Below are 24,692 nucleotides of genomic sequence, written 5' to 3' on the forward strand. Positions count from 1 at the left end.
GAAATCTGAGATCAGGAAGGGTAGTAGGCCCCTGGCCACTCACAGCTCAGAAAGAAGAGTGCTTTCCACACCTGAGTCTATCTTTCCCTCTCTTCCCTCTGTACACTTCTGGGTGCAGCATTAGAACAATGGACCTGAAGTCTTAGACCACAAGAGGCCCCAAAGCATATGCTTTTCGGAAATCTTATGTTAGCGTTCTTCCACATCCAGGCATAAATATGAGAGTTACAAGTAGTTAATATTCTCCTGATAAGAAAGCATATGTTCCCCAATTTAGCAGGATTTATAATAAAATCCTCACATTTCTAAATCCTTAATCCACAGAGGAGCTTAAATCCTCAAGGCATTCCAATGTTAGCTTTTTCAGGAACACTTGCAGTGTAATTGAACCTGATTATTCAAACTACAGGTGATCTGCTTTCTATTTCTAAACTTAATGGAAAAAAATTGAATCACAACTTAAAAACTAGTTCTAGGCCCTTTATAACTGGAAGAGATTTCATTTCCAAGCAGGATAGCTCAGAGAAGCTTGGAAAGCTTGTGAACCAAAGAATAGAATATTCCCACCCTGAGGCTTTGACAGGAAGTTCTCTGTGTTAGCCCCTTAGTCTATATCCTCAGTACAAGACCTGGAGGAGGTGTTATTATATCCAGTTGACACATAAAACCACAGGCTCAGACATGACAGACTTTGCAAAGATGGCATGACCCACATTTGAGGGAGTTGAGAGTCAAGTCCAGTCTTTTGAGTCAAAGCAACCCTACTGTCCCCACAAACTGCCCTCAAAATCAAGTAGTGATGGGGGCCTCCCTGGTGGCATAGGGGTTGGGACACACCCTATGAAGCTGTTGGCAGCCGCTGCAGCACAAGTTCCATTGATCCTCGACCAGGGAGTTTCCCACATGGCACAGCAGGCCTCTCCTGGCTCACCTGCTGCTCCCCTCAGCAGTGTATTTCAGTCATTCTGCCTGTTCTGTTCCCCACTCTGTCTCTGGTGAATCCTCTCACCCCCAGACCTCTGACCTGTACCCTAGCTCTTGTATGCATAAATGGATAAATCTTTAAAAAAAATAAAAATCAACTAGCAATGGAATGACTCCTTGATCCCTTGCCAAAATGGGTGTTGATCACCTTTTAAAAAAAATTAGTGTAAACTGAATGTTCAAAAATAAATCTGTAAAGATTACAGTTTCTCTCATTTCTGGAAAATCCTCAGAATCCTGAAAGAGCTATTGTGCAAGAACAGCGTGGCTCTAGGTGAGTCACACGACCCTCAGCCACGGTTTTGTCACCTGCATAATTAACTTGCCACCCACTCGCTGAGTTGTTGGCAGGATTAAAGGAAAGGATATAGATGTAAAGTGTTTATCACTTTGTAGGTGCTTGGTAACTGTGATGTCCTCTTATTTCCTGCAATAAATGTTATTGACTAGCAGATAACTTAATAATAATGTGTCTACTGAACATGCCCTTGTGTTTGGTATAAATCAACTCCACTTTTAATCCCCCCACCTAAACTCCTGAGTGATAAGTAGGCACTGCCTCTACAGCAGTGGGAACAGCGGCTCCAGGAGGGGAAGGGATATGCCCAGAGTTACACCAGAAGTGTTAGAGACTGGAATTTGAAGCTGCACAAGCTGAGTGTAGAGGCCATGTTTTATTTTATCCATCATGCCATCCTACTCTACAGGAAATGAGGATGGACAGACATTTCATGTGGTAAAGGCTGAATCTGATAGCTCGCCTTTTGCTCTCTTAATCCCATCCCAACTCCTTCTTGGAAAATGAACGAAATTTGTGTGAGCTTCCCTCTCTCTCAAGGACACTGTGCTCAGAAAGCTGCTCAATTTCTCTTACTATATGGTTGCAATTTTGCCTGTTCCTCATAAACCCTCAAAAGCAAGCCTCAGGAGGTCGCCAACGCCACTGGCAGATGTGGAGTCCTGAAGCTCTTTTGTATCTGATTTCTCCCCAGAGAGATGCTTGTTCCCAGCCGGGGGATGGGAGAGAGGGATGAAAACCTGCTGACCTGAGTCTCCACTAACTTTTCCTTCATTATTTATTTGCTTCTTGATTTGTCCTTCTTCTAAAAAAGAATTTGAGGCAGAATTTCTCATCAAAGAGAGCCACCAAAATATCGAGCTGAGAAAGAGATGCCAGCAGCCCCCGCAGAATAAAGGGGATCAGCATGGAGGGGGGTTTCGGCTTCTCCAGTGGAAGCAGCTTCCAGAAAGATGTGCTGAGGAGGACCTCTTACACAAAAGCAGGAAGAGGGGTGCCCCAAGAACTGGCACAATGGGGTTCACACCCAGGCCTCCCCCAAAAACCACTTTCTCTGCTTTGTATTTGCATTCCCGAAGAAAGGGAGGGTACAGGGAAAGAAAAGGGGGCTCCTCCTTGACGCCATTTTTTGTTATCGGGAAGCAGACCCCCCCATCATCAATTCTATATCAACTGTCCTGCTGAGAACAGAGAAGCCGGCATGGTATGGCTTGCTGTTGGGATGGGCGACTCTGCAGATCTGAAAGCAGGGCAGACAGAAGCTGCAAATAGGCCATGCGCTCTGTGGCTCAAGGGCCGCCTGGGCAGTAATCAAGGGTATGTGTCTGTCTCCTAGACCCCTCCCCCGGATAGCTCCACCTAGAAAATGCTTCCAGCATTCTAGATCAAAAATAAGTATCTTGGCCCTTGTTTTTAAGAGTTCCCAGTCACTGGGGGAGTCAAGAAAACAAATGGAACATTTCCATATAAGCTCCCACAGGGTTCACTCACTCTTTCTATGACTCTCTAGGGAGCATCACCCTGTGCCAGGCACTGTGCAGCATGAAGGGGATTCGGAGGAATGAAACTGTTAGTCTGTGCCATAGTCTAAAGTAGAGGACGCTTTGGGAACACAAATGAGGGTTTCTACCCCCACTGAGGTAATCCTGGAAGGCTGCGTAGAGGAGGAGACAAGACAGAGGTGATGGAAAGGGAGCTGCAGGCAGGAAAAGCAGCAATGATCAAATGCACAGTGGCATGAAACAGTTTGTGTCTTGGACACACACGGCTGGCCACGCGCGGCTGCTTCTGGCAGCACTATGACTTTCAGGTACACTTGACAAGAAGTTCTCCTGTCCTTCAGTGATTTGTCCCTCAGATTGAACCTGAGATCTCTGGGCCATGAGCTATAGCAGCTCGATGACAGCATCCTCTAGGAGGTGACAGGCTAGTCTAGACACAGTTCCTGGGGTTAGGAGAGAAAACACATCCCTGGGTATTTTATCTTTGGCTTATAGTCACGCTCCTCTAAACATCTTACCAGACAATTTCCCTGAAAACAAACCTCACACCCTGGTGTGCAATCTCTATGGGAGCACTGAAAAAACCCTTATAGGATGGCTGGTTAACATGGGAATTCACAGCTAAAATCCAATGACATGGCTATCTTGAACAAGGGAAGGTTGCAGTGCAGGGGACATTGCCCGCTGTGGACCGAACATCTCTCCTCCTTTTCCAGAACGATGTTGATGGGGGGTCTGTTGTCAGCCATGCATAAGACACGTGTCACACTTGATCCACCCTCAACTCTGGGAGGCCAAGCTATGGCCCCTATTGTACTGATGAGGTTCCTGGGACTCGAAGCCCTGCATTAATCTATCCAAGACTTTCTGACCTGGTATCACCGCAGGTTCAGTGTTGCGTCTGCTTCAACCTTGCTCCTCAGAAGCTGCCCATGTGCATCTATCCCTGATATTCAGGCCTCGACTCAAGCAGGAACTTTCTCCATCTAAACGAACTCCTCCCTGTTACCAATGTTTCACTGATCCACTCATGATCCACCTCACTTCTCCAGTGATCAGAGGGATCTTTCTGACTCCTTTACTGCTGTATCCTTGGTACTCTAAGCAAAGCTTGGAACATAAAAACCTGGAATAACTGGTTGTTCAGTGGCTGACCCCGAAGTCCAGCCAGCTCCCCTTACTGGAATCAGGCAAGATGGCTGTGGACTTATGAAGCACCCCCTGGAGATTGCAAACAGACTCACACTTGCAGGATGCGAGTTTGTCCCTGGTAAAGGCTGGTCATTCCATAGGTTTTCATTTCTGCTATAAAAGCATAACATCTAGCATAACATGAAAAACATTTGGGACTCATAAACTAATAATATCTATAGTTCATATTCTTTGATAATTCAAATTCACTCCTCTCTCTGCAAATCTGTTTAAGCTTGCACATTGGGCCCATGTGGCAGGAGGGATGCACGCTATTATCACAAGCCCTGCCGCGGGGCATGGGAGCGCCAACTTTCAATCACTGCTATTGCTTCTATCGGTTCCCGTGTACTCTCACTCTTCATGGTTATTTTTCTTGATTGCTTTGTTTTGTGTGGTGCCATTTTGATTGTGATTTTGTACCTCTCCTGTGCTTTCCCATCTCCAAATTATATCTCCATTGAAAAGCAGAGATAAGACCATCACCATCTTGAGTGGGTCACTGTCCTGGATGTTTGGGAAAGAATGCTGGCACCCCACTTTCTCACCATACATAATCCTTAACCTACCACACTCTCATATTTTGCAATAAGACATATGTGTCCTAAAAGTCACCTCGCTGGGAAAAACGAGGCAAGGAGCACAACACTCAAAAATATCACCAGCAACACATTAAAAAAGAGCAAAAGAAAAAAGAAAGAAAAGCTAGCACAGTTTCCCACAGCCTGAGTGACTAAGAAATACATAAATACTACAATAAACCAGCGCTCTGCCTTGAGGAGCTCTGGAGTCTGTGCAAATGAATGTGGGAGGGAGGCAGCTGGACAGTTATGGTGAGGCAGTGGGGGTGGGGGGACTTCTGAATGGAATGGAGAGTGGGAACCACAGGTGTGAAAGCAGCGGAGTAGCAGGTGGGTGTCTGAGGTGCGTGCATGTGGTGTTTTGTTCTTTCCTACATGGCTCAGCTCAGTTGGGCTCAGGTTCCTGCCATCACTTAGTATTTCTTGGAATGGAAATCTTGCATAAGCAAACATAAATTCTCCTTATTCACCAATTATTCCCTAATACAGTATTTGTGTTAGAAAAAATTCTCATTTTGAAAACAAATGTGACAGCAAAACTGGTTGCCTGATTTTCTTTAATCCTGGGCTTGTTTTTTTCAGACTGGACCAAGAGGATTGAGTATCAGCCTGGCTCGGGGAGTGTACCCCTGTTCCCCAGCATCCACTTGGAGACATGTGATGGGGCCGTGTCCTCCATCCAGATCACAACTGAGCTGCAGACCAATTACATCGGGAAGGGCTGCGACCGAGAAACCTACTCTGAGAAATCCCTTCAGAAGCTATGTGGTAGGTTTATCCCAGTTGGCATTTCTTAATTAATTGCATTTAAATAACATCATACGAATAGGGCATGCTTGCTCGTCTTTTGAAAGAATCAGTGCCTTCCCCACTGCATCGCCATATGTAACTCCTGGAGGGATTAAGTTTGTTTGTTGTGGTTAAAGGAGCAGAAGGCACAACTTTTGGTGTCAGGCAAACCTGATCAATTGTGTGGCTGTGGTGTGTGACAAAGTCCCTCTTCTTCATTGATAAAACAGGGACCACATGGCACAACATATTCAAGACTACCTAGCACAGGGCCTGAAGAAAATACAAGTCTCCTTCACCATGTTGGTTTGGAGAGAGGCACCTGAGTGGGGGCCAATGTGAAGGTGACCTAAGTACTCTGGGAAACATTATTCACCTCTCCAGGGACCAGCTATGTAATTTGTAGGGTCCAGTGCAAATGAAAATGTGAAAACTTCAAAAATTATTAAGAATTTTAGGACAGCAACAGCAAATCATTAAACCAAGCTGGGGCCCCATGGCTAGTCTGGGGCCCTGCGGGGCCGCTAAGGCTGCATGCCAGGAAGCTGGGCCTGGCTGCCTACATCAGAAAAGATGAGCTTGGGCGGGCTTGGAGGTGAGTGAGGTGAAGATGACCAAGTGTGCTGGAGAGAGTCTTGCCATTACTAGGCTGGGAGATAGTGCCATAGAAAGGAGCAGGCCAGGAAGTAAGAAACCAGGATGAAGGAAGAGCATACAAAAGAAAAGTTAGCTTGATTGAGGACCTACTGTGGGCACCTGACAGACTATTTATTTATTTATTTACTAAAATTTATTTTTATTTATTTATGCATAGAAGAACTGGGGTGTAGGCCAAAGGTGTGGGGGGTGAGAGGATTCACCAGAGACAGAGTGGGGACAGAACAGGCAAATCTATTGAATGAGGGGAGCAGCGGGTGAGACAGGAGAGGTCTGTGCTGTGCCATGTGGGGTATCTCCCTGGCCGGGCATTGAACTCATGCTGCAGTGGCTGCCTATAGCTTGACAGTGCTGAGACTTTAACTCTTGCGCCACCAGAGAGGCCCTGCACTGCTTTATTTAACTCTCTCCATTCATTGTGAGGGTGGTACTCTATCCAATTTTAAAGATAGAAAATTTAAGACCTACAGAGGAAAAATGACACATTCAAGGTCACAAAGGAAGTGAGAGAGTAAGTTTAAAAAAAAGAGAGAGTAGGAAAAAAAAGAGAGAGTGACAGTCAGAATGAAGGTAGAGCTATCCACATGAAGGGTTCTTCAGCTCAGTGTCTTGACATTGGCCAGACCTTTGGAACTGACTGGAAAATCTCTCGAGCAAGCTATGGAGCAAGAGGACACTCAAAATGTTGGGAAGGGTCACCTGTGCTCAGTAAACCAGACTGCCGAAATGTAAATGGGCCTCCTTCATCCCCATCCATAGATATTTCATTTCTCTCTTATTCTTTTTCAAGAATTTTCTGGAAATCACATAGGACACTCCAGCAGTGCTGTGGTGGTGCTTAGGAAAGAGCACATCATATTTGGGGATAATGGAAACTCCACAAGGAGTAGAGGACCCCTCAACACAGTCTAACCGGCTACCCCTTCCTGGTGACCCTCCACTAGTGTCCTTGGGGCAGACTTTCCTCCCTCAGCGTGGCCACACACATAACCACACACACACATAACCACACCCATACACACACATGCGCGTGCCCACACACACACATGCACACTCCTTTGTCCACACTTGCACAAAGAACTGAGTGATGAGTTCATAACTGAATATGAAATAAACCCTGCTCGGATGTCACCAGGTTCCATTTATCGTGCCTCCAGGTTGAGAGGAAGGTCTGTGGGGACACTGGGCCACTCCAGAATGATGTAGTAGATAGGACAAAGCACCACAACTGCAATATCTTAAACAGCTCTTTCAAAACTAGAGACCAGGGGCCTGCAATATCCAGAAAACTGCCTTCAGTCCTCTCCTTCACTCTGTGCCAAGTCATCTCAGGCGATATCTTACTTTGAATGAATATCTCTTTTCACTCCCTGCGCACCTGAATTATAAGTCAACTCGACTCCATGCCACTGCGGGTTACAGTCATTTTCTAAACTCCTCCAGGTTAGAGGGAGATGATGGAATGAGCTTGTTAAAGATCTGATGGGCCCAAGGGCACGCACTTGTAATGTGATTTTGAATGTTTCTGGGGAGAGATGGGAAGATATGGAGAGTGAGAAGGATTTTCTGAGGGAAGAAACTTTAGCGCAAAATTGCCTCTGGTGTTAACACAGCTCAGTCCTCTGGGCTGTCAGCTTCTCCTTGCGGGGAGGCAGGTTAATTTAGTCAGGAAAGCAGTTCCTCCAAGCTTCGAGCTTATCTGGTACTGGGAGACCTTGGTGGAGAGAGGTCTGTGTGTCTTTCTGGCGACCTTCCCAGAAGTGCCAACCACCACACTTATAGGAAATACATCCAAGAACCGTGACAGGCCAGGTCTCCATGTCAAGAGTTGGAACCCTGATTTTACGCTGGGGGGTTTCTCACTGAAAAGTGCTGAAGCAAATAAATAAGGCCCAGGTGCGAATCTGGAGCTAGAGTTTGCTTCAAAGGAGGCTGCTCAGCAGGGCCCTGTGCTCCCTGCAAACTACAAGCCTGGTTTATTTCTAAACCAAGTCTGGATTGAAGTTCCCAACTCCTGTCATGCACCATAGGTTCTGAAGACAAGCTTCTGCATGTTTTCTGTGAAAAGTAGACAAGTCGCTTGAGACAAGTAACTTGCTGGGCTTCCCAACTAGGGAATTCCCATGACACTTTAAGCCTCAGCTTTCCTGCATTTTTCACACTATAAATCTTTATTGACTTTGGACAGGAACAGGGAGACCAATTAGGATGTTATCGCCGTAGACTAAGCAGAAGAAAAAGAGTTCTGAACCAGGGGAGTGGCGGGAGGGGTGAAGGAAAGAGCTTTAGAAGGCAGAATCCACAAGATCCAATGACTAGTGAGCAGTCAGGAGTGAGAGGGGATCTAAGATGACTCTGACGTGTGGCTCTAACTGGACAAGCTGTCAACCAACCAGACCTTGGAATCCAGAGCAAGAACAGGTTTAGGGGACAATGAGGAGTCTCTCATGAACACCCAGGTGTGGGTACCCAACTGTAGCTGCCTCTCCACCCTCCTGAGAACCTTCCTCTACCATCTATCCATCCCCAGAACCCACTTCTTCCTGATGTTCTGCCCCTTCTTGGCCAGAGCACCGCATTTTGGTCCCCGGGGTAGCTGACTGGCTCTCACACTTGAGCCTTTGTTTGCTTTGTTTGTTCCATTAGAATGGTCTCTCTCCCCTTCACCATTCTAAACTCTTCCCTTCAGTTAACTCTCCAGCCCTCTATGCTCACCCAGAAGCAGGCACGGCTGCCTGCTGTGCCTGCTGTGCAGCGACCCTGGTCCACCGGAGGGGCATTGTGAATGTTTGGTCCTCTCCCCCAGGTCCGCACTCCCATGAAGTAGGCTCCACTGGCCATAGTGGGTGATCAAATCCATTTAAGCAGAAGTCAGATAATAGCTGCACAGCCTTCTGACAGGAAGTGGCTGAAAGCTACAGCAGGACTTGGAAAGGCCTCTTGGCTTCTGAGAAGCCCTGGATGTGAAGTGTATTGCTGCCTGAGTTTCTACATTGAGATGCTCCGTCTACCTTGAAACAAAAACAAAGCAAGGCTCTGAATCTGTGTCCCCTTTGGCCTGTAGGACCAGACAGAGGGACCCGCTGATCTCACTTTACATAGAGCCAGGCTGCTCAGAGAAGGTTTTGTTTTTTTTTTTTGGGGGGGGGTACTGTTTACACTTCCTCTGAGTTCAGAGCTTCAAAATAAAGCACACTACCCTTCAGTACCAGGCTTGTCAGATGTGACTTGTCACAGAGCTGCCTGCAGTATGAAGTGCATGGTAAATAGCCCTCAGTGAGACCTCTTGGACAAATTAAATTTGACGTTAACAACAGCCCAGGAAAAGGCCTGCTTTGATGACCCTCGCCACTACATATTATGATAAAAAGAGAAGCAGTTTGTGACACCTGTGCCCTTTGTAGCCCAGAGACCAGAGGCCATTCCTCCCGGGGAGCACAGGGCTCCTGGGTAGCTGGCAGCGCCCCTCTGCATATGATGCCCAGGTCAGCTGTTTTGTACGAGGAGTCAAGAACTCTGAGGACAGGTCCTGTTGACAGAAAGGCCACGAATAAGTGCATGCTATTAATCCAAGTGATTGATCTGTCAGAGCAGTTCAGACCTCCAGACATTAAGTTAGTCTCAGGATTTTTTTTTTAAAGCTTTATTTATACATACAAGAACCGGGGTACAGGCTAGAGCCGTGGGGGTTGAAAGGATTCACCAGAGACAGAGTGGGGAGCAGAACAGGCAGACTGAGTGAAATACATTGCTGAGGGGAGCAGTGGGCGAATCAGGAGAGGTCTGCTGCACCATGTGGTTAGCACCCTGGCTGGGGATAGCGGCTGCGGATAGCTTCATAGGTTGCTTAACCCCTTGTGCCACCAGGGAGGCCCCAGTCTCAGGATTTATATACATGTCATCCAGAAGGTTTTCATAGAGGATTCATTTGTTCACTCATTCATTCATTCAACAAATATCCATTGTGTGTCCAAATGCTGTAACCCTTAAGCTTATACATAGAAGTCAAGAAAACCACTTAATTATATAGTCTCCTGAGGAAGATAGCCACGCTTTTCTTGATTAGTTTCTAATATAACTTGAAGCTTAACAGAGCTTGTCCTCACTAAGGATCACGGTCAGAGGCTTTTATACCCTCAGATTAGCCCAACTACAAGATATTAGCATCAGTTTCTGTAAGAAACTAAAAAAGCTGTACCTTCCCAGGGACACATTCTCTGTCCCCTAGTCACAGCCAGGGTTTCTATACTCAAAGAGCTGAAGTGGGTCTCCAACTTAAAGGAAAATAGATACACACCTGTTGGGAATCAGATTAAATCATTAATCAAGGCTCAGCTAAGCGCTGCACACACTGACTCAGAGGCTTTTATACCCTCAGATTAGCCCAACTACAAGATATTAGCATCAGTTTCTGTAAGAAACTAAAAAAGCTGTACCTTCCCAGGGACACATTCTCTGTCCCCTAGTCACAGCCAGGGTTTCTATACTCAAAGAGCTGAAGTGGGTCTCCAACTTAAAGGAAAATAGATACACACCTGTTGGGAATCAGATTAAATCATTAATCAAGGCTCAGCTAAGCGCTGCACACACTGACTCCTGGAAGATGACGGTGAGCAATGGGCTGTAGCATATTTCCTTGAGGTCACTTAAACTACTGTAGAGTATGCCCTCCTAGGAATCAAGAAAATTATTATCTTTAGTGGTCTTGCCCAAGCTGGTCAGTAATTGGACATTCATGGCCCTGCCCCAGGAGCCTGGCTGACCATACACTTAAAGCCCAGCTTGTTTCATCTGGAGATCTAAGATTCTGATTCCAAGGCCTTGGAGGAATGCTTGCATCTAGGATTCCAAAGAGGGAAGGATAGACCCATTGTCAGATCACCAGGATGTGAGCTCCCGAGAGGACTTGAGAAAGTTCTCCTTGTCCATGCTAAAGATACACAGATAAAGAACAGGACCTGTAGCCACTGATGTCAGTTAGTTATGTGACTATCAGTCAGTATAGTGCAGTTCATATTGCAGTAACAAATGACCCCAAAGCAAATGAAGGCTTATTTGTCATTCCTGCCATAGTCCTTCTTGGGTTAACTGTGACTCTACTCCATGTTGGCTTCCATGGGGACCCAAGTTAACAAACAGCTTCTACCTAGAACACTGTGATCTCATGGCAGATGGAAAAGATACAGGGTGAACCATGCATTGGCTTAAATAGCTTCTGCCCTACTATGGCACATGTCACTTCCACTCACATTTCACTGGCCACAGCAAACCACACAGACAGGAGATATCAGTGGTTCAGAGAAGCATGTTTTTAGAACAGAAGGCCTTCCACTACCACATAGTCCTTGTCCAAGCGTGCCGTGCTGGTTTACCCTGAGAATCTCGACCACTTAACTGTTCCACCAACTGAAAATAAAAGACTTTCTAGGCCTCCCTTGTGGCGCAGGCAGTTGAGCACAGCACTGTGAAGCTGTCTGTAGCCTCTGCAGTGCACGTTTGATTCCAGGCTGGCCAGGGAGATACCCACATGTCATGGCAGACCTCTTCTATCTCGCCCACTGCTCCCCTCAACAGTGTTTTCGGTCTGTCTGTCTGTTCTGCTCCTCACTCTGTCTCTGGTGAATCCTCTCACCCTCCCGCACATCTGGCCTCTAGCCCAGTTCTTGTATGTATAAATAAATAAATCTTTAAAAAAAAAAAAAGACTTTTTATTGGTTCCTTCAAGGTAGGGCCCATTTCTGTCTAGTTAGGCGCTTCATTCTCATCACAGTGACTGGCATAACTGAGACATTATATAAACATTTATTGAAATAATATGGAGTTGGTATTGCCAATTATAAAAGTACTTTACAGAGTGAAGCCTGTGTCCTTGATTACAATGGTTCCTTTTCACTGGGACCATCCCACCTTCCCTTGGAGGTGAAGGAGGAGACATGACCTGAGACTCCATGTCCATTACCATTACCACAGGCCCAGCTGGGAGTGCCAAGGACACTCTGCCCTCCCTCCAGCCATCCAAAGTAGAAAGCAACCTTCCAACTGAGAAGTCCACATGGTAACCACTGTCCCCATGCTTCCCTGGCTATCATGCCACAATGTGCTCTGCAATCTGTCCCATTCACCTGACCCCCCCCCCCCTTTATCTACTTGCTGGCTCATAGAGGCTTCCTTCCTCTGGTAGGGCTCAGAAACCTGGAATCAGGCCTCCCCTCCAGTTCTAAGCCTCATAAACTCAAGCTGCAACTGCTGTGCACGGACTACTATGAACCCTCAGCAGCCTGGTAGGTCCCAGAGACCTTCCAGGGGAGTCCCAAAGAATGTCTTAAATACATCCTGGTGTGCACACAGTTCTGCACCAGCTTTGCAAGTCATGCATCCTGTTTACCCACCCCTTTCATGGGATCCCTTAAGGACAGGAGAGAGATGAAATTTGAGATAAAGTAAATCTCTCTCAGATTGTTGAAGTGCACTGAGAAATGAAATACAATCCGTTAAGTTTGTGGAAGCCTGAAGCATCTGGTTAAATGCAGCTTGATGCTTTGGGGTGGGTGATATCTGTGGGTTAGGTAGGGTGGCCTGCCGCTTTCCTCACCAGAGAGACAGAGAACACCACACCGATGGCCTTGCCAGGGTGTCTGCTACCTTCAGCACACCTCTGTGGACAGCACTGAAATGGGAGTTAGGGTCCAGGAGGACTGAGCTCTATGGTAGAAAGAACCTTAGCTGGATGCTGGAGAGCTGGGCTTGCCTCTAGGTAGCTGTGTGCCTGTGTGATCTTGGTCGAGTTGTTTCCCCTTTCTGGTCCTATTTCCATGTTGGTAAAATGTGCAGGTAGTTGCCAGATCTCCCTCTTGTTTCACTGAGTTGGTACGGTGGAGATCATGGGCTTTGCGGCTGGAAAGTCCTGACAGTTCATCCATTCACTAGCTGGTTGTGAATCCTGGGCTCACTGAGCCTCCGGCATCTCATCTGTAAACTGGAATCATTATAACATTCATCACATTTACTGTTTAAGTACTTAATTCATGGTTGGCATTCACTCAGTGCCCAATAAAATATCCCTATGGAAATAATAATAAAAGACTATAACTGTGAAAAATAAAGTTGTGTGTGTGTGTGTGTATGTGTGCATGTATGATGTAGGCATAGAATAACCCTGATCAATGATGGTCATTGGCAAAATGTAAAACTAGTTTTGCCGGGCCTCCCCAGTGGCGCAGCGGTTGAGCGCTGGGTTGCGAAGCTGCCTGCAGCCTCTGTAGTGCTGGTTCGATCCCCGGCTGCTCCCTGGCCACCAGAGGAGGGTCCCACATGGCGCGCAGACCTCTCCTGCCGCCCGCTGCTCCCCTCAGCAGTGTACTTCGGTCCTTCTGCCTGCTCTGCTCCCCGCTCTGGTTCTGGTGAATTCTCTCACCCTCCCGCGCTTCTGACTGTGCCCAGTGCTTGTATAAAACAAACAAACAAACAAACAAATAAATAAATAAATCTTTAAAAAAAAAAAAAACTAGTTTTGCCTCCCAACCTCCTATTTAGATTCTCATTACCCCATACTCCTGCTTGCTTTATCCCTTACCTCTATGCAAACCTGTTTTTGAGGGGGGAGGGATGAAGTGAGGGTATTTAATCAGCTCCTTCACTGATCTAAAGCATTAGTTGCAGTGTGAATTTACAAGGGCATCTGCTGTGTAACAACAGCAAGTTCCTTAGCCTAAAAGGAACTTCAAATGGGTGAGTTTTGAGACTTGTCAAACACATACCAGTTCTACTGCGTAAAGGTCTGCCCACTCCATATGTTAGAATGCAACAGAGAGGTACTCAGGGGACCCCAAACTGTTAAGGGGTGCACACTCTAAAAGGGATCCAGACTTCCATGCACACAAAGGCAAAGGAAACAGACTCTTAGTGTGAAATATTTTAAACAGAATTAGTGTACATAGAAAGAGAGAAAAAGAATGGATTTCAAGTAACAACAGCCTCCAAAAATTACCCATCCCCTTATGGGCAAATGCCCAGTCAAATAGGTTTGGCCTAAAGTTGGGCCACTGAGAACCAAAAGTTTGCCACATGTCTAATAGACCTTCTGGCAGGGACCCACAAGAAAGGGACTAGGCAGGTCCCAGAGAGCTGGGACAGAAGATACTCAAATTCAAAATGGGGCCTCTCCGGTGGCACAGCGGGTGAAGCTGTCTGCAGCCTCTGTTGCGCGGGTGCGATTCCCAGCCGGCCAGGGAGAAATCCACATGGCGCGGCAGACCTCTCTTGTCTCACCCCTGCTCCCTTCAGCAGTGTCTTCAGTCCATCTGCCTGTTCTGTTCCCCGCTCTGTCTCTGGTGAATTTTCTCACCCTCCCACGCCTCTGTCTGTACCCCAGTTCTTGTATAAATAAAAAAATATTTAAAAAAAAAAGCTGAATATTTACCCATGTTAGAATGAAAAATAAGTATTTTATTTTATTTATTTTTTTAAGGATTTATTTATTTATTTATTTATACAAGCACTGGGTACAGTCAGAAGCGTGGGGGAGGGTGAGAGAATTCACCAGAGCCAGAGCGGGAAGCAGAGCAGGCAGAAGGACCGAAGTACACTGCTGAGGGGAGCAGCGGGCGGCAGGAGAGGTCTGCTCGCCATGTGGGACCCTCCTCCGGTGGCCGGGGAGCAGCCGGGGATCGAACTGGTACTGCAGAGGCCACGGGCAGCTTCGCAACCCAGGGCTCAACCGCTGCGCTACCGGGGAGGCCCAAAATAAGTATTTTAAAAATAGAAAAAAACTCAAAATGCATCATGTAATCCAACATGAGGTCAAGATAACAACTATCATTGTCTGCCTAGGATGAGGAACAGCCTTCCACATGTCTCTGGCCCACATATCTCTTCCATGTATCTTTCCAAGTGTCTCTCCTCCACATGTCTCCTTCTATGTGTCTCTTTCAGCACTACCAGGGTTCAAGCTAAAGCCAGGAAAGCAAGCACACATATGTTCAGTTATAAGTCAAGCAAGGCTGCTTATCTCCTCTCGTAGTACCTGTAGGCCCCATTCAGATGTCAGGTTCATGCCATGCTGGGAGCTGTGATTCTTGGCACCTGAGATCTCTTCAATGTGGAGATGCTGGTGGAGTCTGTAAAAACATCAGGGGTTGGATCGTTGCTCTAATATTGACTTTTTTTGACTTTGGCAGCAACCAGGTTCTCTGCAACCTGCTAGGTTGTGTTAGCTGTACTGACTTAAACTAGAAGTCAGGAGCCCTGGCTGCTCAGACTCTGTCTCTCTGGTCATCTGAAATTTTAGGAACTGGCACACTCTCTGCATGTGCCCCAATAGTCAGTTACCTGCACCCTGACCAAACCCTGTTGTCAGAGCCAATTTACTTCTGGGTCAGAGTAGATAATGCTGCCATGTTACATTATCCTGGGAGTATCCTGAGCTTGTTCCAAAAGACCACTTATTTCCCACACCTGAACCACCCCGGATCTCTATCTGCTACCACCTTGATAGATTTCTTTGGAAAGTGATAGCCCTGAGGGCTTTGTTGGTCATTAAAACATTAGTAGGCATTAAGGTATCAGATAAGTAAAAGGGGTAGCAAACAAGACATAGGCATGGGATGAGAACAGGTAAGTACTGATGAGCATGGGACTTGGATGAGAGGCAAGACAGGCAGGTTTACCTGAGTCTTAGCATAGAAAGACTTCGGGAGGGAAGATGGCTAGAAGCACCTCATGGAGGCATTGGGTGAGAAAAGAGTCTTTATCAATATTCATGGGGTGCCTACTGTGTGCCAGGCACAGTACCAGGCAAAATCCTGTGGACAATAGTCAATGCTATCCACACTTCCCCTTGATACACATGAGCAGCAGAGTAATCATGAATTGGGAGGTGGGCATCTCCCACCCTCTCAGCAGTTCCTGGTAGCCTGCCCCAGCTTGCGCCTCTCCCAGTGCTAAAAACACTGTCTATCTCTAAGGACACACACTTTTCACTTAGCATCATTTTCAGCTGCAAAGCACAAGTCCTCCATTGCAGACTTGATGATCTGTTCTACCACTGAAGGTTTGGAACACTGGTTGGGTTGACCGTTTTCAAAGATGTGTATTAGTCTTCAATATTATCACTTCCTGAGGGATTTCCAAGGGTCATTTTAATGGTAGGAGATTTTTGTGGTGGTGGACCTTGGTGAGAAGAGGCTCTGATATATAGAATTCCAAAGTCCAGTGATCGCTAAGGCTCAGCAGGTAGTGCACTGTCCATTCAACCCATTAGCATTTATGACTGGAAGGTCAGTGCTGTGCCCAGGATGACCCCCAGCCCAAGGCCCCCAGCACTGGGTACATCTTACACTCTTTTCCCTTGCAATGTCAGGGAGCCCAGACCGACTCCTGTCCCTAAGGAACTAAGTCCTGATCCTGTGAGGGACGCAAGAAGAAGGGCAGCTCAGCTCCAGCACTCAGCTGCAGCAGTGTTATTGGAGGCTCAAGACCCTCTGTGGTCGTGGCATCCAGTCTTCTGCCCTTCAGCCAACCCCATTCACCTCAACTCCCACCTCCACAACACTGTCAGTGTGATTCTCCTAAGACAAATCTGCCTGTGACACTCCCACAGGTCCAGGTTAAGTCATATACCTCAGCTTGGAATCATAGTGGTAGCAGAATTATAATAGTAGTAATAATAATAAAGTTCTAGTTAACCTGGTGTGAGCACTCACAATGCAGTGAGCAGGCTGCTGCTGGTGCTGTGCTGAAGCGGTCTCTCACCATACGCACTGGAGTGGGGAAGTTGCAGGAGGAGCTGGAAAGTCAGAAAAATGAAGTCCTCATGGTCACAAAGCTGGCAAGGCATTCTGTGTCAAATTCAAGTTTTGCGGACCTCGAAACCCATGTTCTCAATCACTGTACTATTCGTTGCAATAAACAAATTGTTGCAAAAATCCTTGATGTGTACAAAGTGACTCTTAGTCCTTTCCATGGGGCCAGGACCTATCATTTCCCCAGCCACAGCCCTGATAACATTGTGGTGCCGTTGTCTGTAGCCCCAGATCAAGGACCTTGCTGATCAACCTCAACTTCACCGGCACCTGGAGGGGCCATGGCCCGTAGTTGGTGTCTAATAAATGACTGACAGTTGACTGAATGAATAAATGCCTGAATGAATCCATCCATCCAAATCAAACCATGGCTTCTCTGGGGACCTTCCCTGTTCACAAAAGCCTCTAGGGTAATCTCATTTCTCTATATTCTTCAGGCACTTTTTCCTTATATAATAGTTAATTGCACCCTGTCTTATCACATGCAATAGTTTTATCTGTAAGTTTCTGATCCTCCCCAAGCAGACCATAAACAACTCAGGGCAAGGATGGCATTTTGCTCTTCCTTTCCTGAGTCACCTACTCAGGGTTAGGGACAGACTGCTGATATGGAGCTGGAAAGTCAGAAAAAGAAAGTGACTTGCTCACAGTCACAAAGCCAGCAAGTCATGCTGCCCAGTGTCATATTCAAATTTTGCTGACTTCAGAATCCATGTTCTCAACCACTGTAATTCACAGTTCATCCATGAGGAATGACCGTCTGTCCTTTCTCTCCCCTGCAGGAGCCTCCTCTGGCATCATTGACCTCTTACCATCCCCAAGTGCTGCCACCAACTGGACTGCAGGACTGCTGGTGGACAGCAGCGAGATGATCTTCAGGTTCGACGGCAGGCAGGGTGCCAAGATCCCTGATGGAATTGTGCCCAAGAACCTGACAGACCAGTTCACTATCACCATGTGGATGAAACATGGCCCCAGTCCCGGCGTGAGAGCCGAGAAGGAAACCATACTGTGCAACTCAGATAAAACTGGTGAGTCTGCAGCCCAGCCCTCCAGGTGGCTGCCCATATGTCCCAGCCCGGTAGGCAGGGGCACAGTCACCAAGGAGAAAAGCAAGGGTTTGGGAAGGACCCTGGGAAAACATTCTACTCTCTGGTTTTCTGGCTGCTGATTTCTTGGACTTGGGGTTCAGGTAAAGAAGTAGAAGCACAGACACAAAGATCAAAAAAATTGGGATTCGTGTTTTTCAAATTGAGTTCTTCAGAACCCCAAGTCACTTAGGGCTCCCTAGAAGTCACTTAGGGCTGCTACATGTAAAGGGCAACAGGAGACAAAGTTAGGGGGGCAGCGTTGGATCCTATTTCAAATAAAGAAGCTCATCTTCACTATATTATTCACAGTTAGACTTTCAAAAGTTCATTTTAAATTAAAGGACCAGGGCCTCCCTGGTGGCGCAGTGGTTGAGCGCTGGGTTGCGAAGCTGCCTGCAGCCTCTGCAGCGCCAGTTCAATCGCTGGCTGCTGCCCGGCCACCGGAGGAGGGTCCCACATGGTGCGCAGACCTCTCGCGCAGACCTCTCCTGCTGCCCGCTGCTCCCCTCAGCAGTGTACTTCGGTCCTTCTGCCTGCTCTGCTCCCCGCTCTGGCTTTGTGAATTCTCTCACCCTCTCGCGCTTCTGACTGTACCCAGTGCATGTATAAATAAATAAATAAATCTTTAAAAATTAATTAATTAATTAAAGGACCAGATAATTTTAAATAGTAGTTTGAAAGTCACTGCTGCATGTAATAATGATTGCTAACATTTGCTAGCATTTTCAGCCGGTTGAATCTCTGCAAAGCAGTTCATGGCTTGGTAGTTAAAAATACTCCACCGTTTACATTTACTGACTGTGTGACTTTGGGCAAGTTGGGCAACCTCTCTGTGCCTCACTTTCCTGTCTATAAAATGGGCACCATATGATGCCCGTTTTTATGATGATTAAATGACTTAATGAATGCATGGTGCTTTAGAACAGTACCTGGCACATAGGAAGTGCAATCTGTGCAATACTAGCAATTGCTGTACAAAATACCATGCAGTAATAGTAATTACTATTCTAAATAGGCTCTCACATCTCTGCAAACAATTTTATAAAAACATTATTATGTTTCCCATTTTAAGGATAAGGCAACATTCCTGAAAAGTTAAGTGACTTGTTCCAAATTACAAAGCCAGCAGATATCAGAAATGGTATGCAAGCTTGGATCCAGCACGCCCCACACTTAGGCTCTTGCCACTATACCCCACAGGCATGCAACACACCTTCTGAGTCTTATGCAAATTTTACAACACTCTAAAATGATAATTTTACAATTTCCCATTTCAAATATTACTTTTGTCAAAATACCCGAAATAAATCATAACCACAGCAGGTATTGCAGAATAGAAGAATGACTAACAGCTCAGCCTCTGCTCTGAGACAATCAATATTCATCTCAGTTTTCCATTAAAGGTATGACCTTCACAGAGCTGTGTTCATCTCTCTAAGCCTTAGTTTCTCTATATGTAAAAATGGGGGAATAATGTATGGAATCACTTAGCAGCACCAGATATAAAATTAGTGCTTGACTGGGTTCCTGGCACCATGCTGCGGCTTTTGCCTATGTAACCAGCTTACATACCAGGTGTTTCATTCTTTCCTACCACTGCCTTTAAACAATGCTCTGCCCTGGGCAGATCCCTTAATTTCCAAGTCTTACTGATGGCCTCATTTTCATGCATTTAAATGTACACTTAATTAATCTTTCATGTAAGCCAATGTCTCGTCCCCTGCCTGGACTGGTGCTGATCTGCAAAATGCAAAGGACACCTGGAGGTCAGGTTGGTAGGGTTAACCTGGGATTCAGAGGTTACGATGGAAAGTGTAGGGCCTCCCTGGTGGCCCAAGGGGTTAAGTCTCAGCACTATGAAGCTATCAGCAGCCATTGCAGCATGAGTTTGATCCCTGGCCAGGGGGCTAACCCACACGGCACAGCAGACCTCTCCTGTCTTGCCCACTGCTCCCCTCTGCAGTGTATTTCAGAGATCTGCCTGTTCTGCTCCCCACCCTGTCTCTGTTGAATCCTCTCACCAACCCCCTACCTCTGGCCCAGCTCTCATATGCATAAATAAATAAGTCTTTTTTTTTTTTTTAAGATTTATTTATTTATTTATTTAGACAAGCACTGGGTACAGTCAGAAGCGTGGGAGGGTGAGAGAATTCACCAGAGCCAGAGCGGGGAGCAGAGCAGGCAGAAGGACCGAAGTACACTGCTGAGGGGAGCAGCGGGCGGCAGGAGAGGTCTGCGCGCCATGTGGGACCCTCCTCTGGTGGCCGGGGAGCAGCCGGGGATCGAACCGGCGCCGCAGAGGCCGCGGGCAGCCTTGCAACCCAGCGCTCAACCGCTGCGCCACATGGGAAGCCCTAAATAAATAAGTCTTAAAAAAAAAATCAATGCTTGACTAAATCACATGATGATATTATCACTATTTCTGGTTTTATTTCACATTAAACTACTAACAGGATCCATGCATATTTCAGTGATCTTACAATAGTGTTGATGTAGTTTCTGGATATAGAAACTAAAACAGAGAGAGTTGCCCAGCATTTCCTGTGATAAGTCTGTGTTGGAGCCAATGGCAGAGATTGGTTTTTCTGGGATCTTCCTGATGGAAGGACCCCAGAGACTTGTGTGAGGTTTGGGACAGAATTCAAGACTCAGCCCACTGTCCCAGGAATCACTCTGAGGCACAGTCTGGGCAATGTCTGCTGGGGCACGCACATTATCATCTCCAAACCAGCATCAATGAGACTGTCTCTGGGTTAGCTACCACACAAATCCTTGCTGAAATGTGTCAGCTGCCCCAGGGAAACAGATCAAACAGATATAAATGTTCCTGCTTACAGAGGAGGAAACTGGAATATGAAAGGTGGAACTATGGCCTAGAATAACACAGTGCATTACCAAGAGAAGCAGGATTGGACCCAGTTGCTCTGGCCCAGCATTCCAGGACCATGCTGTTGGGTCAGTGGTTTTCAATCATGCTACATAATACAATAACCTGGCACACTTGTAAAAATACATAGACCCTACCCCAGATCAATAAATCAAAGCTTCTGAGGGATTCTTTTGAAATGTCATGTCTGAAAACTCTGCATTAGTTGATGATGCTTCAGTTTCATCAGAGCTGTCCACCCAACAAGCATTTCAGCACCCTCAAATCTAAGAGACCTGGTGCCATTCAGCTTTGGTCTTAGTTTATTTTAATTTTTTTAAAGATTTTTTTTTTTATTTCTGCATACAAGAGCTGGAGTGTAGGCCAGAGGTGTGGGGGTGGGAGTGTGAGAGGATTCACCTGAGACAGAGTGGGGAGCAGAACAGGCAGATCTACTGAAATACACTGCTGTGGGGTGCAGCGGGTGAGACAGGAGAGGTCTGCTGCACCATGTGGGTAGCTCCCGTGCAGGGGATCGAACTAGTGCTGCAGTGGCTGCTAATAGCTTCATAGTGCTGAGACTTAATCTCTTGTGCCACCAGGGAGGCCCTGGTCTTAGTTTAAAATAACACTTTAAAAATGAGTTCAACACTGACACAAAGAAATGGGGAATATTTTTCTGTAACTTAAAACAAAAGTCTAAAAATAACTCCTGACCTAAATTTTTTAAATATCAGGAATAAATTAAAGCTTGATTAGGGCTTTTATATATCAGAAATTTTTTTCAAGTTATAAAAGTAATATATGTTTATAATGGAAAACACAGAAAAGTATAAAATCCTAACACTTGGAGATATTTTCTGATAACATTTGGTATACTTCATTACCAAGTGAAATCTTATTTTTATTTCACTGTATATGTCAAATATCTCTATAATTTTCAATCTGCTTTTTATAATACATGTGATACCATTATGTTCTCTTTCTTTTACATCACATTACATAAAGATCACTTCTGTATGTGATAAAATATTCTTTAACAATATGAATTGCATGACAGCCTAAAATTCCATCATGCAGTTTTGTTATACTTCATTTGACTGTCTCCCTTCTGTCAGACATTTAAATTGTATCATTTTAAATGAAAGTAAGACAATGCTGTAACAAGCATTCTTGTATGTACTTTTGTGGACATTTCTGATTATTCTGTGACCAGAAGTTGAATTAGTGAGTCAAAGAATGTAAATGTTAGGAAGGTTCCTGATGCAAATAATCATTCATGCAGATTAAGCTAGTTTCTGTTTTATCCACTAAGTAAATTTACTAATGCTGAACCATTATGAAGTAATTTATAAATAGTTGGATAATAGCACTGAATACTCAGCAAAGGCTGGTGGCAATTTTAAAGAGGTAAAAAATCATTATCACCATCACCAACAACCAAAGTCTCAGTGGCTGACCTTTCATGGTGGTTTGACCTCCTGTTATTGTCCATCCATCCAGGTGGCACTGGGAAGTGAGACACTCTGCTCTGGCCAGACTTTTGGGACCCAGGGTCCTCCATCATTTGATGCTGCCATTTCAACTACAGAACAAGTCAGAATAGAGTGGAACACAGACACGTTTTATGCCTTGTTTCTATTCACATTCTATTGGCCAGAATTTGGTCACATGGTTCCACAAAACCAAAGGGGAAGCTGTGAAAGAGCAAATGTGTGTCCAGGAGAAAGGAAACAGGATGAGCTAGACACACCTAAAGGAGACTGCACAGGCCACTGCCCCCTCCTGCCCCACTTTGCTTGCCTTTACCTCTCCATTCCAGGTATGAGTGATGGTGCTCTTTCCTGCCTTTACTCAGAAACTTTGCCCCTACACACATACACATACACACACATACACCTGTCATTCCTGCTAGGATCCCCTCTTCCTGGCATTCAGCCCTTTTGTTATCTGAGTGTCAACTGAGAGCATTAAATGATAAGTTGCCACAGACATTGCTAGCCAGGTCCCTACAGGGCTTTCCAAGACAGGGGCCTCCTTAGCCCAGCAATCTCCACATGACAGAAGAAGCCTGGTAGCCCCTCTCTGTGGGGAAAGTGCAGAAGTGCTCGTATACATCCAGAGATGCCCAGAAAACCATTCAGAGGGAATGAGGTTTTCTGTCATACCGGAGGTAGGACTCTCACTCCCAGCGGCTTGTTAGCTGAGCTGCAAACTGTTAGACCAGCTCCAGGCTGATGTCAGAGCAAAGCCCAGGAGAGCTCTGCAAAGTTTCCCTCACATCCCTGGAAATTTGGGGTGTGTGCAAACTGGGCCCTGAATCTTGCCCAGGGGTCTGAAGGTAAGAGATTTGTGAGGGCAGCCAAAAGGGCTACATTCCATGGAGAGAAGATCATGGCCAGAGGAGTGGATATGATGGGGGGTGGGGGCACCCCTAAACAAGAGCAGGAGCTGGGAGAGGAAACATACAAGGCGACCGGAAGGAAGATCAGGATCGCTCATATTGGGAATGAGGACGTGAGAGCCAACAAAGACAGGCTTGGAGCTGACACAAATGCCCCAGTCATGTGTCTGCTGGCAGATTCTGTGCATACTATAGGTAGTAAATGTGTAGTAAATGTAGTAAGAAATGTTAGTTCTCTGAGTATTGGTCAAAGGGTAGATCCTTCCTTTGCAATGGGTGTTCCCTTGAGATTATGGGATATCATAACTGAAGTCCATGACATGAAATTTCCTATGCAGGAAAAAAGTTTTTTATCAGAGAAACATTCTCTCCATTGTCAATGTATGGGCAAAGTCATAAAACCATGTCTAATTCTGGAAAATCAATCTATACCCTCCTTGCAAGAACTAAAAGTGAAGCAGAAGCAGCTCCCTTTACTGTACACAAGTTAGATAGAGAGAAGAGACTTGCTCTATGACTACTGTCAAGTCTGATGACATCAAATTAAAGCCCAAAATCTCTAGAGCAAGAGCTATGTTAAATGAGCCCAGAGTGGTGGATGTGATTGTCGGAAAGCCCCCAACCCTCCCAGAAGCATGGTACCCCAAACAAAGACTTGGTTAACCTAAATAATTTTTATCCTGCTTCTGATGCAGTATCTGAATATAAATTAGGTCAGTATTCAAAGCCTAATTAAAGCAGAAGTTTTATTGTGTCAATGATTGTTCCTCTTCCATTTCAGTGAGATCCCTCATGTGTGTTCTAGAACGTTCATCAAAACCAATTTGGAAAGAGAAAACTGGAATGCTCCATTCTTTTGTCCTTTGAGGTGTGCTAAGTGATGTTGTTGGCTGACTTCTCGTGAGAGATTAACACAGATTGTCTCACCCCCAAAATCCACTTTCTGCATTTCAGAAATGAACCGGCATCACTATGCTCTATATGTGCACAACTGCCGCCTTGTATTCCTTTTGCGGAAGGACTTCGACCAGGCTGACACCTTCCGCCCCGCCGAGTTCCACTGGAAGCTGGACCAGGTATGTGCTGGCCTGGCTTCTGGCAAGACCCTCTCTTCTTTCGCGGGGTGCTGGTCGTCCACCAGTAATGATGGCAGTGGGTGGGCACCTCAAGGCTAGGGGCACTTGGTGACTTTTGGAAAAAACAGCTCAGGGAGCCACTTAGAGTCCATATGAGCAATGCCAACGGGAAGCGCAGTCGGAAGGGGGGAGAGCAGAACATCTCACTTGGAACCCAAGTGTGGCAGCGGAGCTGCTGACGCGTGTTTTGTCCTTGTGTTCCACGCTGAGCTCCTAGACGTAGGAGCTCTGACCCCCGGGCGTAGTTTCTGATCTTTGCTAGCACATCTTTATATCATAAGTGCTCATGTCTACTCTTTGATGTCTTCTATCTCCTTTGAGTGACGGTGCAACCTTGCTTTTGGTGACACAGATTGAACAGGGACCTGAGGCCTTTAAAGTTGACAGTGACACA

General features: G+C 46.1%; 1 protein-coding gene across 2 annotated transcripts in view; it reads left to right on the forward strand.

Annotated features, from left to right (window-relative positions):
- CLSTN2 (calsyntenin 2) overlaps positions 1–24,692 on the forward strand; it is a gene marked incomplete at both ends in the record, with an annotated part of 596,568 nt that overhangs the window by 470,526 nt on the left and 101,350 nt on the right. For both annotated transcript variants that reach the window (XM_084231583.1, XM_084231584.1), the window contains 3 exons: positions 5,139–5,324; positions 17,584–17,832; positions 24,117–24,238. In XM_084231583.1, coding sequence (XP_084087709.1) covers positions 5,139–5,324; positions 17,584–17,832; positions 24,117–24,238 — 557 coding nt within the window. The remainder of the gene's footprint in view (positions 1–5,138; positions 5,325–17,583; positions 17,833–24,116; positions 24,239–24,692) is intronic.

The sequence above is a fragment of the Talpa europaea genome, assembly GCF_964194135.1.
Source record: "Talpa europaea genome assembly, chromosome: 4".
Taxonomy (NCBI): domain Eukaryota; kingdom Metazoa; phylum Chordata; class Mammalia; order Eulipotyphla; family Talpidae; genus Talpa; species Talpa europaea.